Genomic DNA, 14166 nt, shown 5'->3' with positions numbered 1-14166 from the left:
TTTGGCTTCCAAACTACTGCCTCCGACTAAATACGGCCCTAAGTTCCCCACCACCACCCCCCGCTCATTTACTCAGCTCATTCTATAACACAGGCATGTGAACAGGATCCCCAGAGACAGTTGTTGAGGTCATTTAATATTTGCTCTCCATGATTCCTCCGGTAGTCCTGCCAGATCAGGAGTTCAGTCAGATGAAGCCCTAAACTTTCTTCAGGGCCCCTCAGATTTGCCTACGTTCTGGTAGATGGACATACACTTACTGTTGGAAGCACTGACGAGCTCACCTCAGCTGTTCCCCTAATAATGAAGTGTCTCAAAGCTGGTGCTTCAGAGTCCTTTGGTATCAACAGACATCCTCAGCTGGCCCTGGTTATTTTATTATTTTTCGCAGCCTTCTGCCACCAGTTCTCAAGCTGTGCTTTCTCTCCTGTGACCTGCCCTAGGTGCTGTGCATTCTCGCCCACCATCAGGTCCAGTGCCCTGCTGCTTTCCCTGCTTCTCTCTACCGTGGTTCTCTCTCTCTCTCTCTCTCTCTCTCTCTCTCTCTCTCTCTCTCTCTCTCTCTCTCTCTCTCAGGTCCTCTGCTGCTTTCCCTGCTTCTCTACTCTCTCTCTCTCTCTCTCTCTCTCTCTCTCTCTCTCTCTCTCTCTACACACACACACACACACACACACACACACACACACACCTTGTGAATGCCAGCATCCGTCTCTCCCTTTCAAACATGGCATTGAGTCTTAAGAAAGTAGGTGGTCTTTTGTAAAGCTTGTCATTTTAATAATAACTTGAATTGTACTCAAATACAGTTGTAGCACACACAAGCGATAAATGAATGCTGCAATGGTGTTTATGTTTACATTGTGAACTGATTCCTACATTTGCACTTGATGCAAATACTGGTTGCTCGGTGTAGTTTGTAGTTGTTCAGCTCTCGTTGATAGCCAGACTGAAAAGGCCGTACTGCTTGGTCATGAACAAGCAGTCTACATGAACAGAATCATGCTTACTATGGTATTTGCTCATGTGCATTTCTGCTGTTTCATTTGTGATCTAATTGTCCAACAAAAGTGTTATATGCTTACTTACTCAACAAACATTTACTGAGTTGGTATCATATGAAAAACGCTGTATTAACCAGTGAATAACTAGAGAACTTATTAGCTGAAATCTGTAGTCAACAGCTTAAGTCAAGCTTGGCTGATAACTATTGTAAAGAAATTGCCAGACTAGTGATGGCCGGTTAGACCTGCAGCACCACATGAACGGTCACAGCAGTGTAGGCTTGTGAAAACAAGAGGTTGGAGGTTATAACCTCGCTTCAGAACAAGGGCAGGGCCAGTCTAGGCTGCACGAGACCTGTGTCATAAGAAAAAGAAATGCTTGGTTGTTTCTTTTCTGCTAAATTCTCTGGGGTTTTAAGTAGTCTGTGTTCTGTTGCGTGGCCTTATGAACCATGTAGTGAGATGAGCTAGTTTTACATAGTCTAAGGAGAAAGTGGGTGTGGGTGACACTTTTAACAGTTTCTAGCATGCAGTAAGAACTCTTGGTTTTTCCAGACAGGGTTTCTCTGTGTAACCTGTCCTGGCACTCGTTCTGTAGACCAGGCTAGCCTTGAACTCACAGAGATCTGCCTGCCCCTGCCCCTGCCACCTGAGTGCTGGCATTAAAGATGTGGGCCCAGAAAAGTAAGAACTCTTTAGGTGTCTGCCATGTTGGTTTTCCTTGTCATTCATTCTGTAGGTGCTCTTAGGTCACATAGACCATGAAAGTTTTTTTTATGGGAAGAAATGTGTGGCATAGGAACTCAGTAATCTTAGGAAGGCTAATTTAGTAAGCTGATTGTGACTGTTCCATAAAGTTGGAGCAAGGTGAAATAATTGTATATAGCCAAAGTAGTAGTTGCCAGTTGCTGTCCAGAGAAATAGGTTGTTCCTGGTATTAGGTGCTTGTTTCCTATCCTAAAAATTCAAAAAGTTTCAGTTTTTAGCTCTCTGGCTTTTCAGGGTTAGAATTTGGAAGATCTTATAGTTTTAATAAACTACAGTAACTTCTTGGGAGTGTTTTTGCAGTGACTCCGTCTGACTCTTCTTAGGTTTTAGTTACTAAGTCAGAAGTCTGAGTTCAGTTTTATGCCCCGATTGAGTTATGTTCCATTTTCTGTTAAATGTGCCTTCAAAGTAAGTTTTTAAATTTGACTATATTCTGTGTCCTTAAGCATCACCCTAATCACTAGGGCCTAATGCAAGCAGTATGCTTCCCTGTGCATTAGTACAGAGGCCTCCCCAGTCTCCCATTACCCACCCATCCCTGTTAACAAGGGCACTTGGGTTTAGGGTTCCTTTAGAAAACTAAAGGGATTGAGGATGGGCCATGCATAGGATCTCCAGTTCAGTTCCACATGCCTACTCCTGACTTTTGTTTAATTTTCTCTATAAATTAGAACTCTGCTACAGGCAAAACAGACACAATTCTCTCTTCTGGCTTTGTCCAAATCTATAACTAAATTGATTTTTTTTTTTTTTTTTTTTTAACATTCATGTAAGTGAGTTGTTGACCCCAGAGAGCTAGGCCAGCATGGCTGTCTTAGTCAGTGTTCTGTTGCTGAGAAGAGACACTGACCATGGCAACTCTTGTAAAGGAAAACATTTAATTGGGGGCTGGCTTACAGTTCAGAGGTTTAGTCCATTTTCATCATGGCAGGAAGCATGGTGAAGCACACGCATACATGGTGCTGGACAGGGGCTGAGAATTTGTTCTACATCTGGGTCCTCAAGTAGCAGGAAGGAAGAGAAACATACAGACTTGAGCATCTGAAACCTCAAGGCCACACCTCCTAATAGTGTCATCCCCATGAGCCTATTGAGGGGGAGGGACATTTTCATTCAAACTACCACAATGGCCGAGAGCTGGAATAATGACACTGCTGTGTGATTAGCAGTCAGAGAAGCCAGTTTTGTTGTTGTTATTTGGGTTTTTGTTTTTAATTAGGTGTATCTGTATGTGGATGTGTGCCAGTGGAGGCCCTAGAGTGGGTGTTACAGGTGGTTATTAGCTGCCTATGGGTGCTAGTAACCAAAGCTGAGTTCTCTGCAAGCATAGTGTACATTCTGTATGCTCAGTATGTGCAAAGCACGTATTTGTTTACTGCTTTGCTTTAATTTCTGATTTTCCAGGCTGGAGAGATTGTTCAACATTTCACAGAACATGCTAGCCTTCCAAAAGATATCCACTTGGGGCTTGACTGTAACATCAGCTCCAGGGTATCTGACACCCTCTTCTGACTTCCACCCACACACAGACACACATATACATAGTTACAAACTTAAAAATTAAGAGTTTGAATGCATAAAAATCATATACTATGACAAACAAGTATGATTTGTATCTAATATAGCATTATAAGCATGTTTTCAAACACTTTCTTTGTGATTAGAAAAATATTAAAAACCTATGGTTTCTCCTAACCTTTTAATGTGCAGGTTTTTCTGAATTAATTATTCTGTATAGTGGTATTAGGAATTTGTGCCAAATATCTGTTGAGTGGTTTATGAAACAGCAGTGATCAATAAATAATACTGTATTTCTTACACCAAGCATGATGGCATACACCTTGAATCTCCCAGCTCTTGAGAGGCAAAATCAGGTGGAACTCTGTGAGTTTGAGGTCAGATGGGTCTACATGTCTGAACCTTGTCTCAAAAAAAAAAAGCAAAATAAAGACCATTGTATTCCCTGATTACAGTGTCTTAGAAATAACACTGTACTTTTTAGTGTTCTGAAAAAGATAAGACCTAGTCTTAGACACTGTTAGAACACAGAAACATGTAGCTTTCTTCTCATTCAGCCTAACACCTCTGTCTGTAGTTGGCTACTCTGCCTTATGAACTGAGTATTTTCAAATTCTATCAAAAACCCAGATAATCCTTGTGTTGATGTTGAAAGTGTGGTAAAGCCAGCCGTGTTTAATTTAGAGCATTGTTAGTAATAAAATAGAGTTGCAAATTGTTCTGGCACATCATGAGATAATGTTAAATGAATTATTTAGTGTTAAATAAAAAAAACCTGTTAAACTGTTTTAAACTATTCATGGTTAATGAAAATATTTTAAGATTAAGTTCTTTTGAAATGTGTTGTTTTCAGTCCATAGATTAACCTTTTGAATTTCGAGTCATAGGATGTCCTCTTTTAATTAAAACAAAACTCTGGGAATTGACTTTTTTTTTTAAGGTATAATAGAAAGGTTAAATTTTTGTATGAGCTCTTTCTTTAGAAGAAAACAACAGTGTGTTCCTTTGTTTAAAATATCTGATGCCTTGAGAATAAATATGACACAAACCCTGATGATGAAAATGACTTTTAGAATTGAAAGGAGAGTGTGCCTCATGAACATGAATCAGAGTGCAGAGACTACAGATAAATCCAGGCTGCAGGTGTGGCAAGAATAAGCTGCCATTTATAAAGAGCACGTGTGTGCCTAAGTGCACTGAAACTTGGGTAAAGGGGGCAATTGGTGTGGAGAAGATAAGGGCTGGTGCTGCCTCCTCCTTTTGTCTCCAGAAGAGTCATGGAGGGAGGAAGCAGGGAAGGTGGTCTGATGGCAATGTAGGGATTTCTGCCTGGAGGGGCCAGTCCCCTGTGAGGTGGGTGGGAAGGAGGTGGCTACAGTCAGAGCACGGGTGTTATGTTTAGAAACACATTGCCACTCAATTGTGCCTGTTTTGTTTTGCCAAGGAGTTAGTTACACATGCCTAGATCCTATACTTTGTGGACATTTCTTGTCTGTCTCCATCACTCTTCAGACTGAGAGGTCTTCCCCCCAGTCCTTCAAGACAGCTTCCCTTAGAAGAGTGGAGTGTCCTTTTTGCCTTCCCTATGACCCTGAGCTGCACTATACTGGCTTACCCTCATACACCTTGCAGTCCCCTTCTCTCCATGCCACAGTCAGCTGACTGAATGCTGCCTTCCCTGTCCTCAGGACTGCTGTTAACTGACTATAACATTTGCTTAGTTAAATCTGGGTTGATCCTTTAACCAAATTGGGGTATTTTCTCTTAATTTTTCTTCTGGTTATAGAAGTCATAGGTATTTATTATAGAGATTTGAGAAAACTCAGCAAAAAAAAAAAAAAAAAAAAACATAATCTTAAAATGTGCTAACTTTGATCTTTTCCCACCTTTCAGGTACTTCCACATATAAAAAAACAAAAACAACTGAGGCTGGACAAATAGTTTAGCAGTTAAAAGAACATACTGTTCTTCCAGAGCATCTGAGTTTAGTTTCCAACCACTTAAAACTCCAGCCCCTTGCAGTTCAACACCTTTGGTGTCCTTGGCCCCCACATACTGACATACACATGTGCGCGTGCGCACACACACACACACACACACACACACACACACACACACACACACACACAGTGATAACACGAATACATAAAAATAAATTAAAAAAAAAAAACCTCCAAGAGCCAAGGTGTTTCCTAGCTTGGCTCTTGGTTTCTTGGTGGTATCCATTGCAGCCGTTAATTCCTCAAAGCCCTGAGTGGATCTCTCGGTGAGGTTCATAAGGGATAAGCCCAGGTATTTTTCCAAAAATACTTTTATTTCATGCTTATTCTTCAACTAGAAGTTAGCCAGATATGGTAGGCAATTTTCTGAGGTGTGTTACATTTTGTATTCTGATACCCTGCTGGTGAAAAATATAAAGGTACAATGATAATACCCTCTGTGTCTTTAAAAATAGTCACTTTTGTGAGCTGTACTTTCTCCCTCTTAAAACAGACTTTTAGATTTACTGTGCTTATAAACCAAGTGGGTTCATTTTTAAGAAGCAAATTTAGTATACAAATGAGGACACAATAAAAATCCTAAAGTCATTGGTGTGTTTGTGATTTTTTTTCTTTCTGAAGGCAGTATTTTGAGTCACATTTAATTCAGATAGAGTTCAGCAGTGTTCCAGACCAGTGCAGTCGAGGTTTCTGTAGTGACAGAAATGGTTTGAGCATCAGTGTCTGGTCACTGAACAGTGAATGTATGTTTGTTTATTTATTTATTTATTTATTTATTTATTTATTTATTTATTGCTCACCTTTATTTCTTGTCAGGATAGTGGAAGCTTTGGATTGATCAGCTGATGAATTTTAGACAATAATCATTCAAGATTGTTTTGCTGGATGAGTTTAATTTGCCCATGGTACACAGTTTCAGAACTACATTCAGGACTGTAATGACAACTTGTATGGGGCTAGTTTTTACATTGTAGTCATTCTTCTGTGTTTCTAACTATTAAGGTAAATCTACTGTGCTATTCTGAGCTTACTTGCTTACATGTTACTAGTAATTGGCATAATTCTACAGGATCTACTCTACTAACCAGTGTGTTAACAATGTCTTCTTTTTTTCAGATTGCAAATAGAAGAGTCTTCCAAACCTGTAAGGCTATCACAACAGCTGGACAAAGTTGTAACAACCAATTACAAGCCTGTTGCTAACCATCAATACAATGTAAGTCTTCTGTGTGTCTTTCATCGGTATCCTTGTTCTTCTCAGTGCCACAGATCCTTAGGCTCCAGACCTTTGCAATCATGCAGCTTGCTGTGACCTGTGCTAAGCATGGAAAGGAGCTTGATCTATATCTGGAGCTACATGGCAGAAGTGAACCACTGTCCAAATTGTTCTTGATCAGGTTTTACAGAGAGATAATAACACTTTATTCTCGATGTCTCTAATCACAACATATTTTGTGAATACAGATTTACTAATTTTTTTGTTTTCTGTATCTATATGATTTGCTGTATCAGTTTTAGTGTGTCCTTTTTTTAGGGGGGGAAGGGGGGTTGGTTCAAGACAGGGTTTCTTTGTGTGGCTTTGGAGTCTGTCCTGGAACTAGCCCTTGTAGACCAGCCTGGTTTCAAACTCACAGAGATCCACCTGCCTCTGCCTCCTGAGTGCTGGGATTAAAGGCATCACCACCACCCGGCTTAGCATGTTCATTTTTTAAATGCTACTTTTAAACATTAATCTTAAGGGTTCTGGAGCAATGGTGGTTGTCACAGGCATTTTTATGGTCCTTCACTCCTATACAAAGTGGGGACTGCCCACTTTGAAGTGTGTGTATAGAACAATTTATGATAGAGATGTAATTTATCCTCTTATGTATTCTAGCGCTCTCTCTCTCTCTCTCTCTCTCTCTCTCTCTCTCTCTCTCTCTGTGTGTGTGTGTGTGTGTGTGTGTGTGTGTGTGTGTGTGTGTGTGTGTGTGTGTGTGTGTGTTCGTTACTTTCATCACTACTACCTTTTGAAGTAGAACTACTATTATGTGAGTAAAACTGACCAGTTCAAATTTTCAACCCAAGCAGTCTGCCTTAGGAGCTATGCTGGCTAATTTTATGTCAGCTCAATACAAGCTTGGGTCTGTTGGGAAGCAGGAGCTTCATTGAGAAATTGCCTCCCCTGTAGTGGCCTATGGGCAAGTCTGAGGTCCATTTTCTTGATTGGTGATTGATGTGGGAGGGCCCAGCCCATTGTGGGTAGTGCTATTCCCGGGCTGGTGGTCCTAAGTGCTATAAGAAAGCAGGTTGAGCAAGCCATGGAGAGCAAGCCAGTAAATACCATTCCTCCATGGCCTCCTCATAAATTCTTGCCTCTAGGTTCCTGCCTTGAGTTCCTTGGATGATGCACTACAAGTTAAAAGAGTAAACCCTTTCCTCCCCAAATTGCTTAGGACCATGGTGTTTCATCTCAGCAATAGAAACCTCAACTAAGTCAGGAACCAAATGCTTACCTACTATTTGTGTTAACTGTAGAGTGTTAACGGTCTAAAGGAGCACAGGGAAAGGTGACTAGTTCCTGAAGGTAAACACAAGTCTAAATAACACTTAACAGATAGAATCTTGTGTCCTGTGCTTTTGGCTGATTTCCTTTTGGTCTCAGTTTGGGAAAAATAAAACCTCCGTAAGATGGGCCTTAAGCACCCAGTGCCACAGAATGGTATCCAAGTTCCTTGTGCTTATTTTGTGTAAGATAGCAAATGCCTCCAAAGCTTTAAAAAAAAAAAAAAAAAAGCATGTTCAGTGGGCAGAAGACTCAGATCTGCTCACACATTACAATTCACTACACTGACTAGATTAAAGGAAGCAGGCAGCAGTTCAGCTGTGTAGGCCCTGGTTGCACCTTAGGGGGAAAGTAAACCTAAGAGGAGGACCAGGAAGCTAAGTGGAGTCAGCAGTGTTAGGTAATCTAAGAGAGCTGGTTTTCTGTTGTCTGCTGATTGAGACAAGTAAATGAAAAGCAGTTGAGTTCTCCCTTTGCAGGAGGAAGGAGCTGAGCTCTAGGGAAGAGTGTCTGTAGCCATCCCATGTCAGAGATGTCTTCTCTGGGTAACAGGTGTTTCTTGTGCCTGAGAAGGAATCCCCTGGTGACCTGACTATCTGAGCCACCACCTCTTCCTGTTCTCATCCTGTGCCTTCCGTAGATCTCAAGTTGGGGCATGGTGAACATTTCCTTTGAAGAAGGGAGCACAGCTTTCTGTAGTATTAACCACCACTTCCCCCCTAATTCCACTGCAAATACCCCCTGGGCTGCCATAGGCCATAGACCATTAGTCCAAAGATGAAAGGCAAGGCCCCTCTAGGAGGATTGAAGCTGGAGCTTTGTAGGGCAGCTCAGACCTCTGCCTAGGTCATTTTCTTAGTCACATTGACACTCAGCCTGGCGTTAGTGTTGTATGTTAGTGTGCTCTCTTTACTGCTGTTATTAAGATATAAAGCTGTAGGGCATTTGCTTTAATAGTCTCTTCATATCAAGTGACATTTCAGTTCAAGTATCATACCTTTATTAGGATTGTTAATAGAAATTACTATTATACTATGCCAAACCTTGCTTATTTATCCAAAAGAAACATTAACTTTTAAAGTACTGAGAAACCTCCAAAGCCGCAGAGAAATCCTACCTCGAAAAACCAAAAAAAAAAAAAAAAAAAAAAAAAAATACTGAGAAATCAACATGGTTTAAAATGAACAATTTAGAGGTCACATAATAAAACTTTTAATAGGGCTGGAGAGATGGCTCAGCAGTTAAGAAAACTGACTGTTCTTCCAGAGGTCCTGAGTTCAATTCCCAGCAACCACATGGTGGCTCACAACCACCTTGAAAGAGATCTGGTGCCCTCTTCTGGCATGCAGGCAGAAGAATAAGACATTTAATAAAATTTAAATCAATATAATATTGAAATATTTTCAAAGGTTTACATCATGTGACTTGGTGATTTATTTAATAGTTGAGGTTTTAAAAAGGAAAGTGCAAGATTACACAATTGTACAAACTAGTCCTTTTTTTGTTAGCATTATTGCCCATGATAGATGAGATGGTTATAGCTGAACACCCCAGCCCTGGCACTGCTTAGATCAGAATTAAACACATTTATTTACCACCAGAAAATGTCCACCATACGCATCAATCCTGTCAATCAATCATCCTGTGCTCTTATCAGTTCTTATGCTAGTGAGACGTTGTCAGCAAAAGAGTAGAAATTGTAGCCTTGGAGCAGTTCATTAACAGCTTGGAGCATCTCATTATCGGCTTCTTGGGTTGGTACTAATCGGAATTTAAAGCCTATTAAATAAACCTAGTAAATACATGTGAATAAGAAAGTGGAAAAACTGACAATTCTTGCTGGTAAAATGATTTATCAGTCACTCTCAAGTAGAAACAATGATAAAATAATCAGATCTGACAAGAACATGGCTCTTTTCGAAATGGAAACTACCAGTATTACTGTAAGTGAGTCTTGTCCTCCATCTTTGTTAATGACTCAGTTGTATCTTGAGAATTGAAACAATTCCAGGTACTTAAGAAAGGGGGATTTAGTATAGGTAATCAGCTATCACTATGACTACAAAATGGAAGGTTATGGTCATGACTACCAGAGATCTGCTGAAGGAAAAGGGAAGAAACGAAAATCCCCTCCACCAGCTAAACAATAAAACCTTGGAAATGTAGCCTGCAGGCCCTTCCACTATGACCACCACCACCAAGGTCTAGAGCTCACAGCTTTGACTATGAAAATAACTGGCCCTTAACCTTTATGGGTTTTGTACCTTATTATATTAGCTATTGGTAGTATGAACTTTTTGAGTTTGCAATACTTTTGAAAACTAAGTGTCCTAAAAATAGATGACTATTTTTATTCTTTTCAGATCACTATATTTTGAATGTAAATAATAAGGTGGTTTGTTTGTTGGTTTGTTTTTCTGATGCAGGGAGGTTATATTTTGGTGTGCTCATGTATATGTGTACATGTGAAAACCAGAGGTCCACATTGAATGTCTTCCTTGCTCAGTTACTGTCCATCTTTTTATTTTTTTTTTTTAATTTATTTATTAGTTCTAGTTAGGGAACAAGCTTGTTTCACATGTAAGTCCCTTCTCCCTCTCCCTCCCATCACCCCCATCCCTCCTTCCCCACCCCCAGCCTACCCTCTACCCCATCCACCCACCACTCCCCAGGCAGGGTAGGGCCCTCAACGGGGGCTCTGCAAAGTCCACCAAATCTTCCTGTGCTGGTCCTGGGCCCTTCCCCATGTGTCCAGGGCCAGAGTGTAACCGTTTCCCACCCGTGGGATGGGCTCTCAAAGTCCCTTCTTGCACCAGGGAAAAATACTAATCCACCACCAGAGGCTCCCTGGAGTGCAGAGGCCTCCTTATTGACATCCATGTTCAGGGGTCTGGATCAGTCTTGTACTGGCCTCCCCGACAGCATCTGGGGTTGATGTGTTCTCCCTTGTTCAGGCCAACTGTTCCTGTGGGTTTCTCCAACCTGGTACAGACCCCTTTGCTCTTCATTCCTCCCTCTATTCAACTAAATTCCAGATTTCGGCTCAGTGTATATCTGTGGATGTCTGTCTCTGCTTCCATCAGCCACTGGGTGAGGGCTCTAGGATGGCATAAAGAGAAATCATCAATCTCATTTTAGGGGAAGGGCTTTTAGGTTATCCTCTCCACCATTGCCTGGATTGTCAGATCGTGTCATCCTTGTAGGTCTCTGGAGATCTCCCTGGTTCCAGATCTCTTCTCGGACCTATAGTGGCTCCCTCTGATATGGTATCTCTCATCCTGCTCTCTCTCCTCCATTCTTCCCCCAACTCAATATTTCTGCCCCTCCATTTCCTCTCCTCTACTCCTCTTCTCTTGCTCTTCTTGTAGCAGATCCCTCCCCCCTACCCTCATGCTCCCAGTTAGCTCAGGAGTTCATGCCACTTCCCATTCCTGGGGACCATTTATCCCTTAGAGTCCTTCATGTTTCCTAGTTTCTTTGGTGAAGAGGATTATAGGCTGGTAATCCTTTGCTCTGTGTCTAAAATTCATATATGAGTGAGTACATACCATGTTTGTCTTTTTGTAACTGGGTTACCTCACTCAGGATGGTCCATCTTTTTTTCTTTTTTTTTTTTCTTTTTTCTTTTTTTTCTTTTTTATTGAGACAGGGTCTCTAGACTAAGCCTACTTGTGCTGATTCAGCTAGATTGTCTGGCTAACAAGCCCCAGATTTCTGAATTCAGTCTTAATTTTTTAGAATAAGTAGTGATTTTATTTATTTAATCTATTTTAATTGTGTGTGTGACTCATAATATCCATGTATTAATACAGAATAATTTATAACTTATTAAGATATACATGTGTGATTCATTCTTTACATCTTTGCTTATAGAGATGTTAGTCAAATACTATAGTCACGCCAGGTATGGTATCACACACTTTTAATCCCAGCACTCACTCTTGAGGCAGATGGGTCTCTGTGTGTTCAAGCCTAACCTGTTCTACACCATGAGTTCCAGGCCAGGGCTACATAGTGAGACCCTGTCTTTAAAAAATAAAGAAAAATAAATAAATAAAGTAGTACAGAGCAGTGGTGGCATGTGCCTTTAATCCCAGCACTTGGGAGGCAGAGGCAAGTGGATCTCTTGAGATCGACACCAGCCTGGTCTACAAGAGCTAGTTCCAGGACAGGCTCCAAAGCCACAGAGAAACCCTGTCTTTAAAAAAAAAAAAAAAAAAAAAACCACTAAATAAAGAAAGAAAGAAGTATAATTAGGGACTAGATATGTATACCTCCTTTGGTAAAGTGTTTGCCTAGCAAACAGGAAACCCTGAACTTGAAAACACTGCATAAAATTGTTCATAATTGTATGTTTGTAACCCCAGCATGCCTGAGGTGAAAACAAGAGGATCAAAAGTTCAAAGGTTATCCTCAACCCTAGCAAGTTTGAAGCCAGGCTAGGCTACATGAGACCCTGTCTAAAAATACACTTGATTAAAATAAACTAATATGTATGATTCCTGTCAACTCTGCATCTCCGAGTCAAAGTAACTATGCCCCTGTCTGGTGGACTAGTCATCGTCTGCCCATGTGACTTTTACATGTACTCTAGTCTAGTAAAGAGTGCTGTCTGTATGGTGGTTCTCAGTGTGGCTTGTATGCCAGAATCACCCAGAAGAATGCTTTCCTGAAGAGGGGTTTAAATGCCTCCAGAAAGTAACTCTGCTGATCAAGTGTGGATTGTGTGTTAAGCTCCTGAGTTATTCTGGTTTGCAGCCACCAATCCAAAGACAGGAACTTTTTATAGTTGTCTGCCATCTGTTGAGAAGGGAATGGGGTTCTGTAATGGCACCAGAAGACGGTCTTCTAACTTGAGGTGTATCTTCTAACCTTTGTTACCATCCCTATCCTCTTGTTGTGAGTTTAGTAAAGGACTTTTTATGTAGCTTTTGGTGCTAGAGAAACTAAGAAAAGCTAACTGGAAAGCACTCGTTGAAATAATAGAGTTGTTACATAAAACCGCCAGGTGACACCCTCCTCCCAGGAACATTTATGTTTATGCATAGTCCTTTTCGTTCTGTGAGACAGCCAACTGCTAGTCTCAAAAACTAAAGTTGTTGAGCTTTGAGTTTTTCAAAGTTCAGTGCATACATTTTTACTTCTGATCATTAAAATGGATGCCCATCGGACTCTCATAAGGGCTTTTCAGAAGTATTGCCCTGCCATAGTTTAGTATAAGAATACTACATGTCTTGTCCTTTTGAATTTTCACACCAAGGACTGACCTGCTCTGAAGAATTACATTTCTCCCAAGAGATGATGACACAGTAATCAGAAATAGAAGCATTGACAGAGGGGAGAAGGAAGTAGTCTTTCTCAAGGATTTAAAATACAAAACCATGATAGTCAAGGCTGTCACGATCACTTCAGAAGTTGGAATAAAAGCCTCACAAAGACTGCCTTGACAAAGCAATCAGAGTATTTTTGCAAACAACAGTCTGAAATTTACAGACATCTGAATTATAATATTTTAATTGGTAGTGGGTGGCATTTATAATTTTAGTCAGTGATTAAGGTTTCAGTAATAACGATTGAGTATGTCTATACCACATCCACAGTCGATTTTCAACATGCGGTTACATTTTAATCTTGAATAACTTATTCTCTTGAAAATAAAATTAATTTCATCTGATAAATTTGGGAGAATATAAAACATTTATAACTGGAGACTAAGCTTAAAGTGCCCTCTTAGTTAACGTTTATCTCTAACAATTGGCTCGGCAATGATGTGGTCAGTGGAGGCGTATTCACATGACATAGCAATTACTTCTGTTCCAGTAACTATCTTAGTAATTTATACATTGTCCTGGCTGCTAATGAGCTGGCTGGCTGGTTGGCTGGTTGGCTCCTTTGCATATTGTTCCCTGCAGTTCCAAGGGGCATCATTGAGAAGCAAAATGCCCAATGGAAAAAGGGAAAAACATTGCCTCAAAGTAGTCTTCTTCTGGGTACAGTGGTTCATAGTATTAATAGTTTATTTGCATGGCCTTGTTTGTGGTGTTGAGTAAAATACTAAGGGCACCGGTTTTTGTACTGTGTAGCATAAAAACTAACAGTTACTTTAAGGCCTTAACTTTGGCCTAAGTACAACATTAGGTATCAGTGGGCCTGAAGAGATGACGCAGCATTTACTACGAGCACTGGCTGCTCTTCAGAGAGGACTTGGGTTTGATTCCCAGCACCCCTGTGGTGGGCTCACAACCCCCTAGAACTCCAGTCACAGGGGATCCTTGCCCTCTTCTGGCCTTTATGTGATGCACAGACATACATGCATAGAGAACACCTATACACA

At 40.7% G+C, this 14166-nt stretch overlaps 1 protein-coding gene across 1 annotated transcript in view; it reads left to right on the top strand.

Annotated features, from left to right (window-relative positions):
• Nucleotides 1-14166, top strand: part of Gtf2f2 (general transcription factor IIF subunit 2) — a 126421-nt gene that overhangs the window by 93902 nt on the left and 18353 nt on the right. Inside the window, exon 6 of the mRNA XM_027390122.2 lies at nucleotides 6404-6503. Within this exon, the coding sequence (XP_027245923.1) occupies nucleotides 6404-6503 (100 nt within the window). The remainder of the gene's footprint in view (nucleotides 1-6403; nucleotides 6504-14166) is intronic.

This window comes from Cricetulus griseus (assembly GCF_003668045.3).
Source record: "Cricetulus griseus strain 17A/GY chromosome 1 unlocalized genomic scaffold, alternate assembly CriGri-PICRH-1.0 chr1_1, whole genome shotgun sequence".
Taxonomy (NCBI): Eukaryota; Metazoa; Chordata; class Mammalia; order Rodentia; family Cricetidae; genus Cricetulus; species Cricetulus griseus.
Note: the sequence above shows the minus strand (reverse complement) of the source record. Positions and strands in the feature narration are given on the sequence as shown.